At 52.9% G+C, this 22228-nt stretch overlaps 8 protein-coding genes across 8 annotated transcripts; 3 read left to right on the top strand and 5 right to left on the bottom strand.

Moving 5' to 3' along the window:
* Positions 1-165: 165 nt before the first annotated feature.
* On the top strand, positions 166-1188 carry A1O1_01856 (uncharacterized protein; the record flags this gene model as incomplete). The annotated part of the gene is made up of 3 exons (XM_007722768.1): positions 166-235; positions 298-1018; positions 1092-1188. 3 exons carry the CDS (start codon positions 166-168, stop codon positions 1186-1188), a joined length of 888 nt encoding a protein of 295 aa, XP_007720958.1.
* A 1461-nt stretch (positions 1189-2649) lies between these two features.
* Positions 2650-7053, bottom strand: A1O1_01855 (uncharacterized protein; the record flags this gene model as incomplete). The annotated part of the gene is made up of 1 exon (XM_007722767.1): positions 2650-7053. One exon carries the CDS (start codon positions 7051-7053, stop codon positions 2650-2652), a length of 4404 nt encoding a protein of 1467 aa, XP_007720957.1.
* Positions 7054-7987: 934 nt separating this feature from the next.
* On the bottom strand, positions 7988-9505 carry A1O1_01854 (uncharacterized protein; the record flags this gene model as incomplete). The annotated part of the gene is made up of 1 exon (XM_007722766.1): positions 7988-9505. One exon carries the CDS (start codon positions 9503-9505, stop codon positions 7988-7990), a length of 1518 nt encoding a protein of 505 aa, XP_007720956.1.
* Positions 9506-10266: 761 nt separating this feature from the next.
* On the top strand, positions 10267-10591 carry A1O1_01853 (H/ACA ribonucleoprotein complex subunit 3; the record flags this gene model as incomplete). Its single annotated transcript, XM_007722765.1, has 2 exons — positions 10267-10394; positions 10447-10591. The coding sequence occupies 2 exons, from the start codon at positions 10267-10269 to the stop codon at positions 10589-10591; spliced, it is 273 nt and encodes a 90-aa protein (XP_007720955.1).
* Positions 10592-10714: 123 nt separating this feature from the next.
* Positions 10715-12037, bottom strand: A1O1_01852 (UPF0271 protein; the record flags this gene model as incomplete). Its single annotated transcript, XM_007722764.1, has 1 exon — positions 10715-12037. One exon carries the CDS (start codon positions 12035-12037, stop codon positions 10715-10717), a length of 1323 nt encoding a protein of 440 aa, XP_007720954.1.
* A 562-nt stretch (positions 12038-12599) lies between these two features.
* On the bottom strand, positions 12600-14508 carry A1O1_01851 (uncharacterized protein; the record flags this gene model as incomplete). The annotated part of the gene is made up of 3 exons (XM_007722763.1): positions 12600-12925; positions 12979-13842; positions 13896-14508. 3 exons carry the CDS (start codon positions 14506-14508, stop codon positions 12600-12602), a joined length of 1803 nt encoding a protein of 600 aa, XP_007720953.1.
* Positions 14509-16310: 1802 nt separating this feature from the next.
* On the bottom strand, positions 16311-17459 carry A1O1_01850 (endo-1,3(4)-beta-glucanase; the record flags this gene model as incomplete). The annotated part of the gene is made up of 2 exons (XM_007722762.1): positions 16311-16577; positions 16632-17459. The coding sequence occupies 2 exons, from the start codon at positions 17457-17459 to the stop codon at positions 16311-16313; spliced, it is 1095 nt and encodes a 364-aa protein (XP_007720952.1).
* Positions 17460-18374: 915 nt separating this feature from the next.
* On the top strand, positions 18375-22112 carry A1O1_01849 (uncharacterized protein; the record flags this gene model as incomplete). Its single annotated transcript, XM_007722761.1, has 1 exon — positions 18375-22112. The coding sequence occupies one exon, from the start codon at positions 18375-18377 to the stop codon at positions 22110-22112; it is 3738 nt and encodes a 1245-aa protein (XP_007720951.1).
* Positions 22113-22228: the final 116 nt, after the last annotated feature.

The following is a 22228-nucleotide window of genomic DNA, read 5'->3' as shown; positions in this document are numbered from 1 at the left end:
TTCGGGCCTTTATTGTCCTCCTGCTTCCCCTCCGCTTCTCCGACAGCACCATCAACACAATAACACCACCACCACCACGACAACAGCCTCAGCATCAGCACCACCTCGTTTGCTCCAATACGATATTGCGATCGATACTATCGCCCGTTTACTATCTCAGTCAGAATGCCTGTCGAAGTTCATCATTCTCCTCCGCCCTTGCACCAGCCTGGTTCGGGCAACGTTCGACCCAAAGGTAAGATAGCTTCTGATGGTTGGTGGTCACTGGACACCATTCTAACACGCATTCTGTTCCAGGCATCTTGAAGAACCCCTCCTTCTCCTCTGCTACCGGCCGACCGGGGTCACCGATCAAAGAAGACTTCCACTTCTCACCCACCACTCCCCTCGACCCCAAGGAGGAAAGAGAAATAGTCCTTCAAAACACCCTCCAGAATGCCGGCCCTCGACGCTCCTCATCTTCTGCTCCAAGGGCCTCTGCCTCTCGTCGTCATTCGTCCGTAAATGCCAACGCCAATGCCGCTCAGCCCGAAGATGAACAAGAAAAGATGCGCCTGAAGTGGGACGAAGCGAACTTGTATCTTGCTGAGCAACAGTCGGGTGGCCGGATGAAGATCACCGAGCCCAAGACCCCCTATCAATACGGCGACGTCATGGAAGACGATGATGAGGAGGAAGACGTGGCTATCGACCCACGCTTTGTCAACGTCGACGAAGTTGATCTTGCAAAGGGTAAACACAAGAAACACAGAGAAAGCGACATTCCCGGTCTTGAATTAGGAGAGCCGGAAGAAGAGTACAGTCCCACCGCCTTGACCGAGGATGACAGGATTGTGAGAGAGCAAAGTCTATCAAGGGAGGGCAGCAAAGAGAAACATGTTAGTGTCAGTGAAGGCAGCGACGACAGAGTTGCAGAACAAGTGGGCATGCCGACCAGAGAAGACCAGGAGAAGCATCGTCAGTTCGAAGAGCGCCGGAAGAGGCATTATGAGATGAGGGAAATCAAGAATCTACTTGGGTATGTTTTTCTCCTTTTCGAAAACATCTTGCAGTTTGTTGGACATTGGCAACTAACCATTGTGCATTGACAGGCATCCTGAGGACTTGGACATGGAGGATGAAGAAGACCCCGTCCCAGCCGTGCTGCCTCGAGATTTACCCGAGAGGTCAGTCAACGGGACAACTTAAACCCGCCTCCACTGCACGCTTGCCGATGAGTCTCGGCAAACCAGCTGGACCTTTGTCGACACTACAGCCCTGTCGAGCAGCGCGAATGACCATTCCGACGGTATCGCAGAAACCGCGGTACACCACGGTAGTGGGTTTCAACAACGGCAGATTTTCTTACGGTCTTTGTGAGAGAAGGCTTCAGGGTCCGTGCGGAGGTTCCGTTTCTTTTTCTACGACCGACTCCAGCCTCGATCGATCCATACAGCTCCTCAAGATTATACCGACCGCCGGTTTTCGTATCACCAAAAAATGCATCGACCTCTTTGACTTTTGTTTTCACAGGACCTTGTCTTTTTCAGTGCATGACGAATAGCGACTCTCGGATTCAGAATTACGCCTTGCCCCTTTTTTATGTTTGTCCGCGTTTTCCCAGGCACGAGGGACAACACGTGTGGCATTGTTTTTCTTAACCCAGGATGAGCTTTGCACTTGTTTTTCCTTTACGCAAACCCACAACTGAGAAGGAAGCTGGGGATGATGAATGAATGAGAAGTGGGTGAGGGATCGAATGTGTAGCATGGGGAACTGAGGTCTGGGGTTTCAAGAGTGGTTCGAGCCACAACAAGGCAAGACTGCAGGTGGCTCTTCCTGCCAGCTGATGAAATTGAGCTCGTTGCTTGGGGACACAGTCTGGACAAAGAATACCGCCACTTGAACTTCCAAAGGGGCGTGGTGGAAGTTGTGTCTTCGTGGCTCGGAGGGAAGGGAAGAACATACGGAGATATCAGTCAAATCAACTGGCAGTCCAGGTGTGCCGCTGCTGTTATACCCGAGATAAACAATAGGCGAAGTCTTATGTCCTCTTTGCTGGGGCGAGCGACGGCAATGGCTTGCCTTGCCTTGCTGTGCCTTGTCATCGATATCGTGATGAATGATTGTTCCTTTCCTCCTCCCGAGACTATTCAAAGTTCGACGTATCTAGCCAGCCAGCTATCTAGTAGTTTAGCTTATGAGGTCCTCCAAGTTTGGTCAAAGGAAGAACGTACTACTAGTATCATGTTGAAGCGACCCACGAGCCCCTCAAATATTAGATATCAGGGAGATTCAGGAACTGCGTCAAGGATTCATTCACTACCTTGAGCAAGCAAGCATCGCCCACATTTCATAGTTTCAATTATCTTTATCTTTTGTCAAAAATGAAGGCTTTGTTCATACACGAGTGACAATCTCGAGAGGACTCGGGACTACAGTAGGATATATCCATCTCTCAGGAATCCGGTTAAGAGGGTTTGATGATCTGTACAATGCAATTCAATGCAATTCGATTCAGTTCAGTTGTCCAGAGTCTGTCTCAGGCAGTCTTCAGGACCAGTAAGCCCCGTCACCATGAATTTAATTAATTAATGAACCCTCCCTCGATGGAGAGCGGCCTTTGTCGAATCGAACCATGACTTGTCAAACAAGCCTGCAGGCTCCAGGCTACAAGAGCCCAGCCCCAGCACCAACCCCAGCTCTGAACGGAGAGCACATCTGACCACCCATCCACAATTTGCCGAGAATCAGACTCTGCACGAGATCTTCGTTGCACATGACCTTGACCTTGAGCTCGACCGTCGTAGTCGTGGTCTTGGCGTCTTTGGTTCCGGTGTCATTGTGGTTGGTCGCCGGCTGGTCGTGGTCGTTGCTCTTTCTGAACCGGGATTTGGATTTCCTGCGGCTCTTGTCCTTGTCCTTCTCTTTGTTGGTCGCTCTTATGCTGGCTGGCGATGCTGACATCGACATTGACGCTGACGCTGATGCCGACAGCGAAGTCGACATCGAGACAGACGTAGAGAACATGGTCTTTGCAGCGGCGGCGTCTCGGTCATCGACAAAGACCCATTCGGTCGTCTCATCGCCATTGTTCACGCCGTCATCGTCTTCTGTCACATGTGTATCACCATCAGCATCTTCTTTTGGCAGCGATCTCAATCTCGAGTTCGAGTTCGATAATGACATCTCAAGTCTCGCCTTGGCCGAAGCCAGATCCGGTTCCAGCTCGATCTTGCCTGCGCCCAGAGCTCGGATGAGGAACAGGTAAGGCTTCCTTCGAGCCTCCGCCTTGCCCTTGCCCGTGACGACGATGACGCGCGAGTTGCCCAGGATATTCGGTCTTGAGGACATCATGTCTTTCACGGTCACTCGCACTCTGCCATTGCGTTCCGGATCTTGGGTTTCCTGGGTACTAGCAGTGGCAGTGGCAGCAGGCAAGAGTCGGGACTTTGTGGCTCCGTCAAGTTCCGCGCTTTCACCAGCAGGCAAGAGATACGTTGTCCAGTCGACGAAGCGATCCGATCGAATGCATGCTTCGACCCATTTGCCGCTCAAACACGGCAGACCGAGAGCCAGGGCTTGCATGTATTTCTCCTTGCGCGAGTGTCGCTCGGTCAGAAGTGCAGTGAACGACAGGTCGTCGAACTGCGGTTTCAATTTCAGCTCTGTCGAGTCCGGTTCCAGAAGATCTAGGAATGATTCTTGCAAAACAATACCGCCGTGGGTTTCGATGAGTTCGACGAGCGTGGCTTTTCGCAATGGGTCCTCATAAGAGATCGCGAATGCCATGTTCGCAAACATTCCGTCGCACGGCGGCACAGCTGGTAGACAGAATGACGGCGCTGATGGTACCACGGCAGTCAGGTTTCGACGTTTTCTTGAGGCCGGTGTGCTCGGAGTCGACGGTCGCTCCAGAGGTGTAGAGATGCCTGATGAAGAGACTGGGTCGACTGCTCGGTACTGGTAGACTCGGTCACGCATCTGTCCCCACATGTTGTTGTCCAAATAGATCGAAGACACGGGCACCGCTTTGACCGAGTCGGTCGATACCTTCGTTGGGAGACTCTTGCGCTGCCTTGGGGTAACTAAAAGTGTCTTGTGCCCTTGTCTGTCTGTGACGGGATTGGCGTTGGCTTTCCCAGTTGCACCAGTGTCCTTCCCAATATTGTCCTTGAAACCACGGATCACGTACGACACTTTGGGGAATCCCTCCATATCGACTTTGACTTGATCTCCGATACGTAAGTCGAGACTTCGGATACCATATTCGTCAACCTCGTCAGGATCGTACCCTTCCCACTGTATCAAATAGCGAGTATTCTCGGCGTTGGCAGGGCCGAGACACAAGGCAGGATAATATGCGCGAGTCTTGCCACTGAAACATGCAAAAACCATGTTTGGAGCAATCATTGATTCAGCGGTGAGAGGTGCGATATGCTTCGATGTACCAGGGTTCTGGCCATTATCGGATACGGTTGGTTCTGGAATGATGTGGGCGCCGTCCTGCTCCGGTTTGGAATCCATTACCTCTGGAGCAACCCTGGAGAATGATTTGGTCCGGGATGACTTGAGACGTTTGGTGAGGGCGTGTTTGGTCTTGTTGTCTGCGTTTGGAGAGTCTTTGGCCTTTCGTTTCAGTCCCGAGGTTTTGATGACTGGCACGATTGTCTGAGGTGGAGACGCTTCCAAGTCCCATGTTTCGCGTCTAGCAGTGGAGCGTGGCGCCTGACTTTGCGTCTCTGGGGCCGTGATGGGGTTTGTTGACGCTTTCTTCCCCGGGCGGGAGTTCGTCGCCAAAGGAGATTCGGAATGAGCTGGAGTGCCTCCAGCATCGACTGCCGATACTGGGGTTCTAGGCTCAGGGACATTCCCATCCACTTCATGCACTGCAGGCTCATCGTGCTCTGGCCCGTATATCGACTGCGCAACCCCACTGCTTCCAGGAAGGTCAGAGTGTGATCGACCTGGCCGTGGGTCCTCCAAAATCGTCCGGTCAAGTCTCGGTGTCTTGCGTAAAGGGCTTTGGAAGTTTTGATCGAGTTTCAAAGCATCAGTAGCACTAAAGCTCAGTTGGGATTTCAAGGGAGATGGCGCGGCGGCGATCTCGGCCATGCGTTTCCGTCGGCGGCCCGGAGGGGTGGTGGCAATGGGGGGACTACTCAGATCAACCCCGTTGCCTTGGCCTGAGTTTGCAGATGATGGCGGAGGCCGGGTCTGCGCAGTCTCGTACTGACCACGACTGTCGGAGCCTTGCTGCTGCTCATCGGACTTTGCTAAAGATTTTCCATTCTGAGCTTGTTCATTCGAACTAGTCTCCGGAATTGTACTGCGCGCTTGTTGACACGGGGACAACTGTGGAGGAGCACCATCAGCGGCCGCTTTTGCTGTCTCTTCGTCGATCTCATCAGATTCACTGGCTTCGACAGCCCCGTTCTTTGACGGGATCTCTGTATGTTGCAGCACCACCGATGGGGATTGTGGCACACAGTCAATGCCTTCCTCGACTTCATCGGGATTTGGAACCGGACTAGTCTCTTCACGCTCTCTCAGTGGCTGTACTGGCTGAGAATCTGCTATGGCGAAAGGCCCTGAACTGTACGGTAAGGCTGCACCCTTTGAAGCGTTGACTGCCTGTCCACGTCGGAGAGAAGGACTATCCTGAGCTTCGGCAGGAAGGTCATTCGTGACGCGATGGAGTCTTGCAGTAGTTTCGGGTATTTGACTTCCTCTTTCCGAGTAATTCTCCTTGTTGTCATCTTCGAAAACGCCCTGGCCTTGACTCGACCGTGAAACGGCGATGTCGGCATTATCTTCTTGCTCAGTCTCCTCTTCACTATCGTTGTCAGGGTTGGGACAGCTTGGGCGGCGGGTTGGGCTTGACTCGCAACGGATGTCTGTACGCTGTGTAGCGCGAGCACTTCGAGGTGAACCGTGACTTGGAGACCGTATAGGAGAAGACTTGGACAGAGCGATGCCCCTTCCAGACCCTATAGGCGGAGATGACAGCCTCTTCACAGTCGCTTGTCTGCGCTGGTCGATCTGGCGTCGCCTGCGATCCTTGACTATGGAATCCGGCTCATCGTCAAATGCGTCATCCGAGTCGTCCTGATCATTCATCATCTCTTGCTGTCTTAGCAGAGCCTGACGTTTGCGTTCATCCTGCGATTCCTTCGAGGAGACATAGCGTGCGGCTGGCTCTGTCGATGCTCTTGGGTATGGCGACATGATGTACCGCATCTGGGAGGAGCTTCTGGCGGTCATAGGACGTGGTTGCAGTTGGATGTTTGGCGACGGTCGATCGGAAGGCAATTCTACATGAGTGTCTGCAACGAGAGGTGAGGTGTTTGCTTGTGTTGCCGCAAAGGCCTGGCTCAAACCGAGCGAGAAAGCGTCGTCTTCGACACCACCTCGCAGCAGCGGGTTCCGAGGAAGTGCAGGACTGTCGACAGTATCTCCGTTGTGCCTCCTCTTTCTTCCAACCGTAGCTGGGGTCTTGAAGCGCTGAGATTCCGGGAATTGAGAAAGCGCACGTTGGCTCTGGGTGGGTGAGAAATCGACAGGATCCGAATCGTTGTCGTGGGCCGCTTCTCGCGGGGATACTAGACTGGACACAAGGTCAATATGGCCTTCATCACCCTCATGTAACGTGAACTGTGTTTCGCCCTCTTCATCTTCTTCATCTCGGTCCTGCACTGCATCCTGTTGCTGAAGCGCACTTCGACTTCTACTGTTCAGGATTGACTCGATATGTGAAGGCGACAAGACCTGTGTTGCTCCGTCGCTGTCCTGACTCGCCATCTTCTGCGCGACAGAGATGACCTTGCTGAGTGCAACAGCAGATGGAAGCGAATTCAGCTGACTCTCAAGGTCGGCATTTGTATTAATATTAAGTGGCAGCGGTTGCTGAGAGTCAGGGACGGTGCTGGCGAGTTCAGGGACAGGATTCGGTAAGGTCACAATGGTTCTGACCCGCGTGGCCGGTTGAAGTGGAGGAAACTCTGCATATGCAGCCTTGATCGCCTCCAGATGTCGTTGTCGGATCAGTTGGCTTTCTTCTGAATCCGACTGCATGATCCATGGCGCAGTTAGCGTCAATCACATTCAGGGGTACTGACGACCAGGATACGGAAGAATCACACCTGAATTGGTTGAAGGACATCCCATCTGAGTCCTGAAAGATCAAGACTCTCGCTTTCCGTCTCCATGCAAAGCGCGCAGACCCATGGGATCCGGAACTTTGACCATTAAACAAAGAAAATCGGATGCGTGAAAGGCGTGTCAGGGTCCGTCGTGTCTCGTGGCGTGGCGCGTGTCACTTTACGCGAACTCGAATCTAAATCTGCGGGGGACACGCCTAGAAGCCACTAGTCCTCGAATGGATTCAAAAGTACTAAGGTACATGTAGGCAGTGCGCACTTCACATTCACACTCCTCACGCTGCGGGAGATGCTGGAGATACGCAGGCAAGCTGCGATGTTTACAAGGGCAAAGAACAACAAGAAATGCCTGAAATCGCTCATTTATTCATTGAGCTACGTCTAGGGACCAGGGCGCGGCGCCTGATCATACGAAGGTATCTACACATTGCACCATACCTTTCCTACCTACCTAACACATCAGGCGTATTGTTTGTTCTCGGGGCGACCATCCTATCGAAGTAGTCGCAAACAACTCAAGGCACAAGAGCTAATCGTGAATACCAGTATACACTCGAACTTCTCTGCTAGGAGCTGAGACACCGCAGCTCAGGTGGCTGAGAATATAGCATTGCCAGACCCGAGATATTTGGTAGGTGCCTGCGCTCGACACCGTGCGAACACGCTGGGAAAATGGTACAACTGAGGTTGATTTGCCCTGTTCCCGCCACCCATTGTCGCTGTTATCAAAGACTGTACATACCTAATAAGACACATGAGCCCCAGCGCCAAACAAGTGAACTGGACCCCTATCCATAAGATTCATAACAACCGAAGAAGACCGGAACCATTCACTGCAGGATCCGCCATCAATCTCGGCTTCTGTTCGGTGTCCAGCGCCGAACATTGACGTCTCGAATTTTGTATCGTGAAAGAAGATGGCCGATGTCCACATCCTTACGCTTCTCCTCATTCTTCAGCGGAGGCGGGACATCCACATAGCATAAAACCAACTGTTTGTGCACCTGTGCTTGAACACGGTTGATTCCATGCAACCACCACCAAGTTTTCTTGCTCTTACTTTCAACCACCTTCTTCAGCTCGGGTGTTTCAGTCCACGAGGGGTGGCTGTATGATGGGACAATGACAACAGCAAACTCGGCATGGGAGAAGGCCGGGCCTCGGTTGTACAGTAAGTAATCGGTCGAGAACTTGACACCTGATCGCACAACCCAGCCTAGCGAACGGTAGTGATGATATACAACATATGACAGCACGAAGGGGTCGTCAGGCTCCGCAGGGGCGGACAGAGACCGAGGAGGATGGTATGAGTGTCGCCGAAAGAGGGAGAAGAGAGAGGAGGGGGGAAGGACAGCATCACTATCATCGCAATAGATCTGAAGCACGCCTAGCCCGTAGGAGAGAAAGAAGGCTTCCTCCATGGACAGGTTCAGGTGCTCTTGATTTTCTTGCACTGGCAATGGTGTACTCTCTGGTTGTACGTTCTGAAGAGCTGACGATCCTGGACTCTTGATTGGCGAGATCACAGGAGAGCTAAGGTCGAACTCTCTTGCCTCGATCGTCGGGGAAAACCTGACGGTTTTGGCCCGCTGTCGCTGTCTGAGCGGGCGTCCCTCCGTCTGGCTGGCTTCTGAAGACGTCGATGTAGGCGGCGGGGTGGGCAGTCCGTTGGCCTCGATCGCCTGCTTCCACTTATTAAAGTCAAGAATCGTGCCGTTCTCCTTGCCTTCCTCAACTTCGGGTGTGACGGTGCCGCTGGCCGATTCTAGAACACTGCCGATGTCGCTGAAGTCTCCTGAATTGGTCTTGAGGACATTTTCCGCAAAGATACCATTGACATGGCCATTTGCGATCTCGTTGTTGCGTTGGGACTCTTCCACCAGTTTCCGTTCTATCTCCTCCTGTTCTTTACGTGCTCGTTCTTGTTTCAGCTGCCTTCTCTCCTGCCGGCGTTGATTCGTATTCTCTTCAGCAGTAGCACCTTTCTTCCGGCGGTTTTCCAGCCACGTCGGCTCACTTCGGCTCAGGCTGCCTTTCCCAAAAAACCCCATTTCCCATAGCTTGCGTACGGTATCCGGGTCGGTGACATGGATTGACGACGTGGCTGATGAGAAGTACCCATTGTAGCTTGGACGCGCAGGCGGAGATAGGACTTGAACCAGATACGACAAGGCAATAGCCACCAACGACAACGGATTGTGAGGGATGAGCACGGGTAATGGATGGACTTCGACAGGTAAGAGGTTCCGATGTATGTAGTTGTAATTGGGCCGCCGCGGACGTCTTGGAGGTTTAGAGGTGTTGGGCTGGGTCGACGAGGCCTGATTTGGCACAGAGTCCGTCGTGGAAGGTAGGGTAGAAGACATTATGAGGACATTTCCTGGACCTGCGCAGGAAACCGTAGGTCAGCGTTATGTTTGGACAAGTGTGAGTTTCTTCTCCAGAGGAGTCACAAGAGCAATTATTCCATCAGATACCGTTGTAGTCTAATACAAAGGCCCGCATTGGAGAGGCAGCAGAAATCAAAAGCTACCTCCTAGGCAACAAAAGGGTCATCACCGGAATAATGGGAGAACAGGGTATGATTCAGCATATGATTCAGCATATTGGGCATACTTACGTCGCAGCCGATATGCTGGAGGTCCAAAGGAATTGATAGGGAAAGGCCGCACGGCCGAAGTTCGGGGCCAATAGATTCTCTCACATCGCACAGCGTGTGCCCAGGAGACGACTGTAAAGTCGCAGGCGGCTTCCGGCGAGAAGAGAAAGCTGAGATTCGTGTGTTGGTGGTGGTGGTGATGGGTAGGTGAAGAAAAAGGCGTACAGAATCGTAGGTACACTGTGGTAGTAAAGCAGATTCAGTTCAATCTCGTTGGCTGTGATAATTTTGGCTTGGCCGGGCGCGGGGAAATTTTTCGGAATCGAATTCTCGTCGACGTTTGCCGAGTTGTGCTACAGCCTCCAACCACATCTTTTGCATTATCGTCCCATCGACGCACACGAGAACAATCCGCGGTCCATCCTCGTCGACGACCACATTTGTTAAGGAGGTGCACGCCGAACTAGAGGAGCGCAGAAGAACCCGAAGCCGAAATCGTCACTCACCGACCTTCTCCTCTACCGCACCATGCATTTGATGTACACGGAAGACCCGGTCACGGGCAACAGAATCTACACACTGAAAAAGGTTCTAGATGGCGTTGTTACCAAGTCGGCACACCCTGCTCGATTTTCGCCGGATGACAAGTACTCGAGGTAAGGCCGCGTGGACACGGAAACAGTGGACTTGATCTCACACAAAATACAGACATCGAGTGACCCTGAAAAAGCGATACGGACTCCTCCTCACACAACAAAGTAAGAATACGAGCGCAAAGTCCTCCCGAATTACTAGCAGAGCTGACTATCATTTCCAGAAATCGAAAAGAAAGAATAAATGGAACAATACATGACAATTGCGGCGTGTTGGCGTTTTGATGGAGAAGGCAAGGAGAAGGGATACCCAGGAGAAAAAGCAATCAACTGGCTTGCATACGTCGACTAGATGATTTATTCAGAAATCTGAAGCCTTCAAACTATCGCTTTCGAGAATTGATGTTTCGTCCGCCTCCAACCCTTGGTCTTCCCGAGGTCTGACCTCGGTTGCCTGTGAGAATGTTGGGAAGGATATCCTCGTCCATGAGATCCCTCTCCTTCGTCCGCTTCATCGTCGACATGGCCCGAATATACTCTTTCTGATCCTCGGCGAGAACTAGCTCGTTGCCCCAGCCGCCCTGTCCGCCGCCCTGTCTTGGCCCCTTCCATTTCTGGTTGGAACTCCCGCTGGCGGGTTTGGGTATTGAGAAGACGTTGCCCTTGTTGTTCCACTGCATGTTCGCTTTCAAATGTAGCTTTGTCTCGCCCTTGTCGTTCGTCGTGCAACTCACTCGGGTCAACGTAGGCTTTCCACAGCGGGGACAGAATTGTTTGGTCATATCCTTGGTTATTGCAAAGCAGCCGTGGCATCTCAGGACAAATTGCTTGATTTGTGAGATTCTCTGACAGGTCTTGGTCGACAAAAGATTCAAGTTCATTTGCAGCAACACGTTCTGCATGGCAAAATCGCCGGTCATCGTGGCCACCTGTAGATGCTTCTTTTCAGGATGTGTTTTGCTGCCTGCCGCCTCGTCTTTGGCTTGTCGCTTTTTGATGTTTGAAGGAGTAATCCACCCCTCGTCATCGTCAGATGCTTCTAGAGTTTCGCCGGTCTGATCTGTTGATTCCTCTGGTGTCGGTGGAGGATGTGCGGAAGACTCGATTGTCTGTGCCACTGGCTTCTCATCTTTGCGTCCGTCTCTATCCTCGAGAGCAAGTGACTCAACCTCCAGTACAGCGGTGTCCTCGGCTTCTTTGTTATTGGATGCCTCGTCGTTCTCCAGAATCTCCATCTCTTCTCCCTGTGCCCTAGGCTCTTCTTGTGTCTGAGATTGATCTTCGTCTGATTTGTGAGGTGGGCTTCCATTCACACGCTTCTGACCCGGCACAGCCCTTAACCTCCAATCACCGCCATTGCGCTCACATTCGATATCATACGCCAACGCCAGCACCTCGAAATCCGTCTGACTGAGGACTGCGCCATCTCCAGTTTTCCGGGCAAACTCTTTGATCCGTTTCACACTCTCCGGCTTTGGGGAGCGAATTGAGAGAAACGGCTTATAGAGAGTGTCGATCCGTGAGCGTGCTTCCTCGCCGCGAATTTCGGCGAGCACTGATGGTGTAGTGACAAGAACGTGGCCGTTCGCAAGAAGGGTGGAGATACCGGGCGTGTTGAGGAGGAATGGTGACGAATCGAGAATGATGGTGTGTACCGGCTTAACAGTCTCGGGTGGTAGGGTAGTCGCTTGAACGGATTCTGCCATCTTGTTTGAGGGCGAGTCCGACAGAAAACCGTTGTCGACTTCTCATAGAGGTATATGCACCGGTTACCGGGCAAAAACAGAGGCAGCGGGAAGAAATTTATGGAGGCAATGAAGAAGGTTAACGTGGTGATCTTATCTTATCCTATCGCTTATCGATTATCAGCCGAAAATGCTCAAGCACTGAAAGAACCTGGGCTAGTAAAGTAGTGTATGAGTTAGGCACCTTAGGCACCCCTTATCATTACACGCCTAATGAGTACGTGCTGCTAAGTAGTACTGCTCCGCGCTGCGAGCAACCAACCGTGTGAACATTTTTGTCCTTCGTGTCGCAAACTAGTCTGCCGGCAGAGCATTGTCTACGATTACCGCAGAAATACCAACCAGTAGATCAAACCCAAATTGTAATCGAGGAATAAATTCTATCAATGATCAACTCTATCAAACAGGGGTATATATACGGCGTCAAACAAAGTTCTTTCCCAGGGTTCCAAACACAAGCCCGAACGTCGATGTGGTTACTGGTCTGCTTCGATATGCATCGCTGCAGTATGGATTGCCCATTCTATCGGGTTATGCCAGATCCCATCCTAGGCAAGCTGTGCCTGCGGAGATCCACTTGACTCTGTCTCCTGGAGTTAACTTCGCGCGAAGCGTTTGTACTGGCCCGTGACAGTCTTCTAGAGTCAGAGGTGCCAGAGACCGAGGGCAGGTAGGAGAGACTCCGGCCCAAGTTGTCGGCACGAGCGTCTGCCAGGGACTGGGCAAACGGCGAGCGCTTGCGGAGTGTTGGACCATACCAGTAAATGACATAGACAGCCATCACAAGGAGAGTGGAGATGCAAGCCAGAATGGTCACGGCGTAGTCGAGATGATAACGACCACCGATGTCTATCAAGCTAGTTAGTTTGAAGACACGAAAGGACAGCGGAGAGGTGACTTACTGCTCATGAATGGTGTTGCTGGAATGGTGAGGACACCGGCCAGGAAATCTCTAGACCATCCGTTACCTCCCGTCGCGGATGCGGAGTAGGGACCATAGGCGCAGATCATGTAGTCGATAGTGGCCATGTAGATGGCATAATTTGCAATTCCGACTAGGACTGCAAATACCATCGAGCCAATCCAGTGAATAGGCGGTCCCTGAATAGTCCAGGCAAATCCAAAGAGGCCGATGGGAAGGCAAGGCGCAGTCCAGAGTAGCCACCACAGTCGTGATTCATATTGAGCCTTCTCATCGCCTGGCTTGGCTTTTCTCTCCTTGACGTTCCGCCTGATTGCGGGGATGAATGAAATCCATGCTATGGCGTAACCGAGACCCAGTGGAATGAAAGAAAGGCCGACTGCAAAGATGGCAAAATTCCATTGATCGTATACCAAGGAGAAAGACTGGATGAACATGAAGATCAGGGCGTCGCTGAACCCGCTCAGAAGCGATAATGTAAGGACGATTGGTTCAGTGAGGAACATTTTGAAAGGCCGGATCCATGTAATCATGATTTCGCTGGCAGAGAAGCGGTCCTTGAAAGGTTCGAGTTCGTTGGGGCCCCAGATGTTTTCACCAGTAGCCTTGCGTCTCTTCTTCGCGATTCTGTCCATAAGAATGGTTGAACGAGTCTCAGGGACAAGGAAGAAATGGCAGGCTTGTACAAAACCGCCGAAGATGAGTTGAATCCAGATAGTCCATCTCCAAGCTAGCCACTGCTCAACGAAGCCACCCACAATCGGTCCCAGGACTGAGCCAAAGACCGACGAGAAGACAACGTAAGCCACAGCGTACTGCTGATCATCTGATTCCCACATATCCGCTGGCGGGGGGTTAGCATCTGCACATGGAAACCCCGAGGACGGAGGCACTCACCAATCATTCCCAGAGTGACAGACCCTCCAGCTGAACTCAACCCACCAAGAGCTCTGCCAACCATGAGACTTGCAAAATTGGGTGCCAACGCGACGGGCAGCTGCCAAATGTTCACCAGGGTCAAAGAAGCCTGTAGGATGGGCCATCTACCAATCTCTTCACTCCAGGGCGCCCAAAGCTCACAGCCAAAAGCATAGAGGACAAGGAATATCATGGCACCGCACCGAGCAGCTTGAAGACTGACATTGAATTCTTCCGAGATGCCAGTGAGGCCGTTGGAGTACAAACTGGTATTGAAGTTCATCGAGAGCTGGACGAGAAAGATGACGGTGAGGATGGTCCATTTCCGCCACGTGGGAAACGAATACCCCAACTCATCATAGCAGTCCTCCTCGGTGATCTCGATCTTATCGAAGGTTTCTGGGTCCGAGTCGTGTTCGACCTTCTGTTCCGGCGCAGGTTGTCCAACATGTTCCGTCATGCGGTGCGCGCCGTCTCCCGGAGCCATGGTGGAAGCCTTCTCCCACTCGCCGTTCTCCTCTCTGGCCTCGATCGGGGCCGCGGGATCTGACCTGGTAGGGTTCGACGTGGGTTGACGATCAGTGGAAGCCATAGCTTGGGTCGATATATGGTTTGTTATTGTATGTCAACTCTGCGATGACCACATATGGGTATGCAGCGATGGTTGTCGGGATGGGGGGAACGGGGTATATGGGGTATTAAAAGAAGGGAGGAGATAATATAACGTCTTGCTCAGTCACGAAAAATGCGCTTCTACCTTTTGCGGGACGCCTCAATACTAATAAACAGTGGACGCTGGGATACAAGCCAGACACCATCCTTGGGCAAGATGTGCGATGATATCAACAATCTCCATCGCGGTGGAGTAGATAGTTGCAGGGAGTTGCAACGGATCCTAGGGCGGGTAGTAACGCTGTCCCGTGTACACAGTACGTACCTACTCTCGCTACCTACGGTACCCAGGCAATCACAGCACACAGCGTGGCGGTATGATGACGATGGGCCGAGCGAGCCGGTCATTCTTCTTTTTTGCATCAGGTCAACCTGGTCAACCTGGTCAAGGCGGCGCGGGTTTTGAGATAGCGGAAAAGCCAATTTCGAGATGAGAGGCCCGCCGTCCGCTTTGTGTGGGTCCTATCTCCGTGACCTCTTGAGGACTGGTGTGAGCACCTGGAAGCCTGAAAGGGGATGACTCGGAGGAGGAGGAGGAGAGGAGGAGATTGGAGGAGAGTCGGGGAGACCGGGGCGTGGCGGTCGATGCTGGGGCAAATTACAGGCGTTTGGATGCCATTCCGAACTTGTCCGCCGGATACAAGAGTCGGTGTTGGTGCCGGGCGCAAAGTTGATTGGCAGATGGCCGGTTCAGCAACAGGAAGCACCGCGGTAGGTAAGGTGCAGGTGGCCATCACAGCCACGTCGACACCTAAAAGATCATGTGCATGATCAAAAATGTGCCCGGCTGTCTGAACGGGCAAAAGTCCGGCTAGAAAGTTGAGGTCCTCCACAACCTGAACAGCTGACAAGCAAGGGGCAAGACTTCACTAATGGCCCAACTAGTACCATAATAATGACGTAGATATGGTGCCTGTATCCTCCGGGCGAAAAGTCTGCGGGCGAATGAGAATGCTCTAACGATGGACTAGCATGATGGTTGCTGATCGATGCCCTCGATGAAAGATGGCTTGACTGTCTAGGGCCCACGGCAAGACGGGTAATCTGCGGAAATCGGCACTGGCTTATGCAACTTAGTCACCTGCCAAGCTGCCAGCTATGCCAACCGGGGTATCACTGCCGCTAATATTGAACTAGCGTGCTAGCGGGCTCAGATGTCACGTCACAACAACAAACCACTGCACTGGCAGAGGGCGACAAGGACTAGGTAGTAAGGTAGGTGTACACGTACTCAACAATAACAGACTTCAACACGACAAATGAGGCCAAATACCGAGGTATCTCCCTCTACAGTGACGGCTTCAATTCTTTGCTGGAACAAGGTTTGACAGAATCAAGATGGTGAAACAGGATGAAAAAGTGTGATGCTTTCAAGCTTCCTAAGGTGTTTTCTAGAAGACCTCATTGTTCGTTGTATGACAACCAGGCCAGTGCCCGTTAGACTTTGTGCCTGATCTCGGGTACACTTTGTTGCTAAGAATGCTCCTTCGACAGAGCACAGTATTGGCCATCCTTTCCCTAAAATGTCCGCTGTGTTCCATGTATCATTTGCGCCCTGCAAGACAAGCTTCGACCATAACTCGGCGGTATTGGCACTGGACAAATTCAAGTTCTGACCTTTGCTTATTTCCACCTCAGCCAGAGATGCTCTTGGAGGTTCCACGCCGCAGACATTCATTCCATCCAACGCCACGCTAAACTCCTCCATGGGTATCAGGGCCTTTATAAGAATATCGGCCAGACGGGTGCGCCAGACCTGGCTCGAAGTTGCTCAGGAGGAGGAGGCCGCGCATCCGGAGATCTGCCAGGGGGTGGCTGTGGCTTCCTGGGTGCGTTTGTACCGTCCTGTTCGGTGTTGTCTTGGAACACCTGTAAGGTATTTATCGCCCAGTAAGCTTCAGCGAAGTCCCCGGGATTGTTGGCCACATATTCCTCGCAAGTCGGCGCCCGCGTGGCACAGCTAGATGTGTTCCAAACTTCACCCGCCCACTAAGAACTCATTAGCATCAAGCACAGGGGACCAGGGAGTCAGGCAGAACCGACCTGTCCGCAGAAGGTGGTGTCAAACACAATCTGCAAGTTCTTGAAATGGTCGTCGATATTGAACGAGCCTTGGAAAATAGAGTTGGGCGTTCCCCAGCTTTCAGTAGGGACCGGGGTGCTGCTGACAATATCATCCGGGAAGGATCCTCGTGGGAAGAACCAAATCTTGATGAAGTCCGAAGTCCACTCGGTCGCGAAGACGCCACCCCCAGCTGCGTTGAACTCATTTCCGAAGGTCAGATTCGAGACGTCACCAATAGAACAGCCTGCATTCATCGGTTGGTCCGGAGCGTTGACATCGCAGTTAGGAGTGACCAACTCTCCCAAGAAGTCCGTGCCATTGCTGACCACCGCTCCTGCTCCAGTATGCAAAGTCATGCTGTTCGTGGCCTGAGTATTGACCCCCTCGACGATATCTATCTCTCCGTTGCTTGGCCAGTCAGTCCCTACCATCCAGAAAGCAGGCCATGTGCCGCACACCCCTCCCGGCATGTGTACAATGTCGGCAATGACCAGCGCATGTTGGAATGTCTGTGTCGATGAGACTCGAACACTAGCCCGTCCCTGCGGCGCCACCTCTTCCGTGTCCACGCCCATGTAGATGGCAAAAGACGCATTTTCCCCTTCAATGAAACCTGCCAGACCGGTGGAGTTGGCTTCTTCGAGAGATTTGAACTGCACTAGGCCGTCGGTCGGGTCGGCGTCTGTGAAGAAGTCAAAGCCTTGCCAGAAGGCATCTCCAGAATAGTCCTGCTGTAGCTGGTATGCTGCGAACGTGGTCTGGAAGAAAAGGCCGGCCAGCAGCAGGAGGAGCTTGTTATGAAGCATTCTCACGTTTGCTCTTTCTGCAGACGCGGTGGTTGAAGGAGGGATGGGGTTTCTTTGACCGTGAGGGTGTGCCACAAAGGGTGAGCGGAAAGAGAGGGACAACTGCGACTCAATCGCAGTGCGTGAATGAGAGTTTAGGCGTGATGGGATCAAGCGACCATCGAGGCCTGGAAGAAGGTACTGGCAATGTGGAAGGAGAAAGAGAAGACCGGCGCAGGCTTAGAGGATTCAGAGAACGGAACATGAACGAGTTGGGCTTGCTCGAAGAACGACGGTCTGTCCCAAAGCAGAGTAAACAGTAACGTGCCAGTGAGCCAGAGGCACGCGTCGACAGGGAGAATTCCTCCATTTCCTACCGGCACCCTGCTGCGGTGTGCAGGAATGTGGTCGGTTGTCGCTGGAGCGGCCACCCCAGGCATCTGGCCATCTGGGGGAGGAGTCTGGGCTCGACATGACGGGCTCCTGGAGACAATATTGGACCTCAGGCAAATGCGGGAGAGTAGACAATACAAGACAATACAACTGTTCAGCTTGCACAACAGCTCATCTCAATCCAGTCGATTATAGAATGAGAAGGAGGAGATGAAACCATGAGCCAACAGAGCCCTCCCGGGACGTCCTAGAGATAGCCTCGTATCGCATCTTGGTCTTTTGTGAAACGCGTTTCGGCGATCAACCCCCGCAGTCTGATCGCGTCCCACGGCGGCTTTTTGACTGGGCAACATTTAATATTTTGAGCCCACGCCACAGTTCATCAAACAACATACACAGTCAGTTTCACACATCCAATGCCAGTCTAGACCTTTGGCCTTGTCTCTCACCCTTGCAAGCAGATCGCGGACAAGTTATGGCTGCCGGTATCTTGCGTTTGCGATCCAGTCCCCGATCCAGTCCCCGATCCAGTCTCCGACCATCATGACCACCGTGGCGGAGCGAGTGCCAACTCCGCCCGCCTTCGAGCCCTCCGCCTCTCTCGCAATCGCCCATCTGTCTCCAAGTTCAGCGGGACCATCCTCCTACATTGCAGCCAATGTCGCCTTGGTTTGGCCTTATTCTAGCTCCACCCGTAGCCTTGCCTTACTGCTAGCCGATCCAGATGTTCGTCTTCGGAAACAAAAGGGACAGGTCAAGGTAGTCTTTCGCGATGGGGCTGCGAAAGCAATTGCGGAAACCAAAGTCGGCATTGGAGATTCGATATGGCTGTCATTGCATGGCTGTGACTGGAAAGAGACGAGTCAAACATTGTCTACTCCGGGGGAAAAGATAGACTGGGATCTGGAATTCCGCGACCGAGTTCTCTTCCAAATTGCTGGAGATCAGGTCGACAGAGCAACTGTTGACTACACTGGTCACGAATTAGACTCGCATCTCCAAAATGGGGCTACTACACCGTCGGATAGGCCAGAGGCTGCGAGGACCCAAGTCAATGGGCTGGTCCGCCCTGAACAAAGCACCATCCGAGTCCAGTTGACACCTTTCAAATCAGCCAGGAAGTACTCCAGCGGTACCTTCATTGATGCGTCCCTCGATCCATTCGCCGAAGACGATGGCTATGTACTGGGGAAAGGCCGCAAACGTACCAAGTTCGCCAGGCACAGTGGTGCCTGGAGCTTGCTGGACTCGGAAAGTGCAGAAGAAGATAGCTCGAACACGGAGAACGCTTCGCGCAATGCAGAGGCGTTACTGTTGGTCACACCCCCACAGCGAGCAGAGCTTAACGGCGTATCAGATGGAGCGAGTCCTACGAGAGACAAGGAGGAGGGCCTTGGGGAGGCTAGCACAGTCTCGCAGGACTCCATGCCTTTATCTCCTATCTTGCAACCGCCAGACCATAAGGAAGGGGAGCCACCCAGTCCACAGCCCGCCGCCGAAGAGAAAGAACTGTATACGAAACCCACTTCGATCGTTATGGGTCCGCCTCAGACGCCTCTGAGGATTGTGCCCCTGGAAGCAAGCTCTGGCAACAACCATGAGGTGCAAGAACCTGACGAAGATGAGTCTAGTGCTGCGACGACGCCGCGACTACTTCCACTTGCATCCCCAGGCCTTCCGCTGGTCTCGCCGCTCATACGGCGGTCCGGCGTCGAACTCGGCTATTTCCCAGTGTCTGCAGGACTGATGTCTCAACTGGAGGCTTCAGGAGAGGGCTCAGGCAACACAACGCCTGATCAAGACGTTACGGTCGCTGCTGATCACGTTTCAGTTGAGTCCGATGGAACGCCTCTGGTTTTGGGAGATATTACTTTTCAGAGACGAGCCTCGAGCGAGAGACTTTCGGAACCCCAATATGAGGACGATGCTGCTGTGAGTGAAGAACACCAGGCAACCGCATCACCGGTAGATCTGGAGTCGAGACCTCCTTCTCCCGAAATGATCAACCTTCCGAATGGCTCGCTTTCAGCACAACCAGTCTCACCCGGAGAAGCGATCTTTGGCCGCGGAGTTAGTCCCTTACAGGCTGATCCAACCCTAGCGACTGTCATGGGATCAAATTCAGCAGTGGTTGAGATCGAGGACGACGACATGTATGGGGCACCCGAGGAAGCCCCGCGGCCAAGCAGCCCAGTTGCACCTACCACCTCACTCATGCAAGCACAAAGCTCCTTAAACGATGTTGAGCAGTCCACGCAGAAGCATCCTACGACGAGTAGTCCTTACGCGGAGTCACTCCCCGTATCAGGCACTCCCCAGTCGCGACGACTGCCTTCGCGGGAACCGTCCGATGCGACGTGGGAAGAACAATTGACCGTCGGCGCTGTTGACTGCCGATCGCCTGTGACGTATTCAGCACCCCCGTTTCCATTCATACAAAATTGGCACAAGTCAAGAAGCTCCCATTCGTCGAGTCGCCGATCTTCTCGTCACTCCCAAGCCCGGTCTCTTGACGGAAGTGTTGACGAAGATGACAGCTCTGCGCTTGATCATAGCCTGGTTGATGAGCGGGCACCTGTCCAAGGCGAGGATGCTGACGCAGCAGGGATAGGAGCACAATCTGTGGCATCTGAAGAGTCCATGCAGGAAACGCGAGAAGAATTCTCAGAAACCGGCCAAAGGGTATCTGTCGAAGAGGCCGCGAACGCCATTCCCACCCAAGAAGAGCAATATGTCACACCGGATGCCGAAAATGTGGTCGAAGTTTCACCAACATCTCCATCATCTGAGGCTATCAACAGAGAAGATCCAGCCGGACAGCTGCCGACTCCAGATCAGACCCAGCGATACCAAGCTAAATATGATTACACGGTCGAGATACACCCTGTTCTGCAAGCGACAGCTGGCGCGAATGACCCTCCCTCACCCCAAGCAACGCAAGAGGAAACAACAAGTGTCATTTTGCAGAAAGAATCGCAAGTGCTAACAAGTGAAGAAAGTGCAGCTCCTGCAGCATTCATGCCTCTTTCGAATACGCAGCCCGAGACAACCACTTATCGCCGGACGTCTCAGCGACTCTCAGTTAGAAAGTCAGTCATGCCAGTCAACATGTCAAGTCCGTACTTCACGCCTCGCAAGTCAGCACCCGTACTCTCATCGCCGCTTGCTCGCAAAGAAAACATTGAGGGTCCGGCATCCGGCTTGCAGAATATTCCATCCTCTCCAACGGATGAACGCAGCAAGTCGATCGTGACGCGTTTCTCAGTTCATGAGGCAGAGCAGAATACTATTGACGCACTCATTCGGGATCAAGCAGGAGAGGCTAGGACGGGCATCCAAATGCGGAACGGCACCACCACTTCTCTGTCATATTATCCTCACCTCACCTCTCTACACGAGCATTTCGGTAACTTGGTCGATGTAATGGCTGTGTGTATTGAACGATCCACCGAGTCACAGCGATCAAAAGCAGGGCCCAAGGACTACTACACCACGCTCAGACTCGCCGACCCTTCAACAGACTCTGGTGTCGGTACAGTGGTCCAAATCTTCCGACCGGTTCAGATCGCGCTGCCGACAACCGAGCCTGGCGATGCCGTGATCATGCGGGATTTCAAAGTCCAGACTTCGAATCGGCAATTCATGCTTTTGAGCACCGAAACATCCTCCTGGGCGGTTTTCAAAACCGGACATTTTCCGTCAAACCCCATTGTCAGCGGGCCACCCATCGAATATGGTCAAGAGGAGGCGTCGTACATCGAAATCCTCGCTCGCTGGTGGCACAAGGAGAGTGAGGGACTGTTCTCAGGCCGGGCATCATTGAGACACGAGATGGACAATACAGGTGTCACGGACAACTTGAGTGCTCAGGAAGCGCAAACAACGGCGTCTCACTGGGGCAAGGATGATAGCCGCTCTCATCGTACACCGGCACCGGCCAGTCGTCGCAAGGAGAACCGGACAGACAATGCCAACAACGAGGGCGACACTGACGAAGAAGTGCTCGTGGATGAAGACGACCTGGACGAAATCAGTGGCACTCCGTTGGTCGACAAGACTAATAGACGACGGGAATCTACGGCTTCGACCACAGCGCGGTCCACCACCATGAAAGAACCGGGCAGGGAATCTGTTACTCCTCGACGCAGCACAAGAGGTCAAGCATCCCCGAGTGTGGTGCACGAGCTCAGAGATGGCACCAAATATGTCGACCATGGCCGGCGCCGAAGTGGGAGTGTGGTACATGAGCTGCGAGACGGCGTCACATATGTGGATGAGTGACGAAACAGACATTCATAGAGGCGGCTGAGTCCGTACATCATTGCCTGCGGTTGCTCCCACTGCAGCATTTGCCTCGCATGCAGAGCATGGCAGGACACGCGTTTCATGGGCTGTCG

This window comes from Capronia coronata (genome assembly GCF_000585585.1).
Source record: "Capronia coronata CBS 617.96 chromosome Unknown acBCG-supercont1.2, whole genome shotgun sequence".
In the NCBI taxonomy this organism is placed as follows: domain Eukaryota; kingdom Fungi; phylum Ascomycota; class Eurotiomycetes; order Chaetothyriales; family Herpotrichiellaceae; genus Capronia; species Capronia coronata.
Note: the sequence above shows the minus strand (reverse complement) of the source record. Positions and strands in the feature narration are given on the sequence as shown.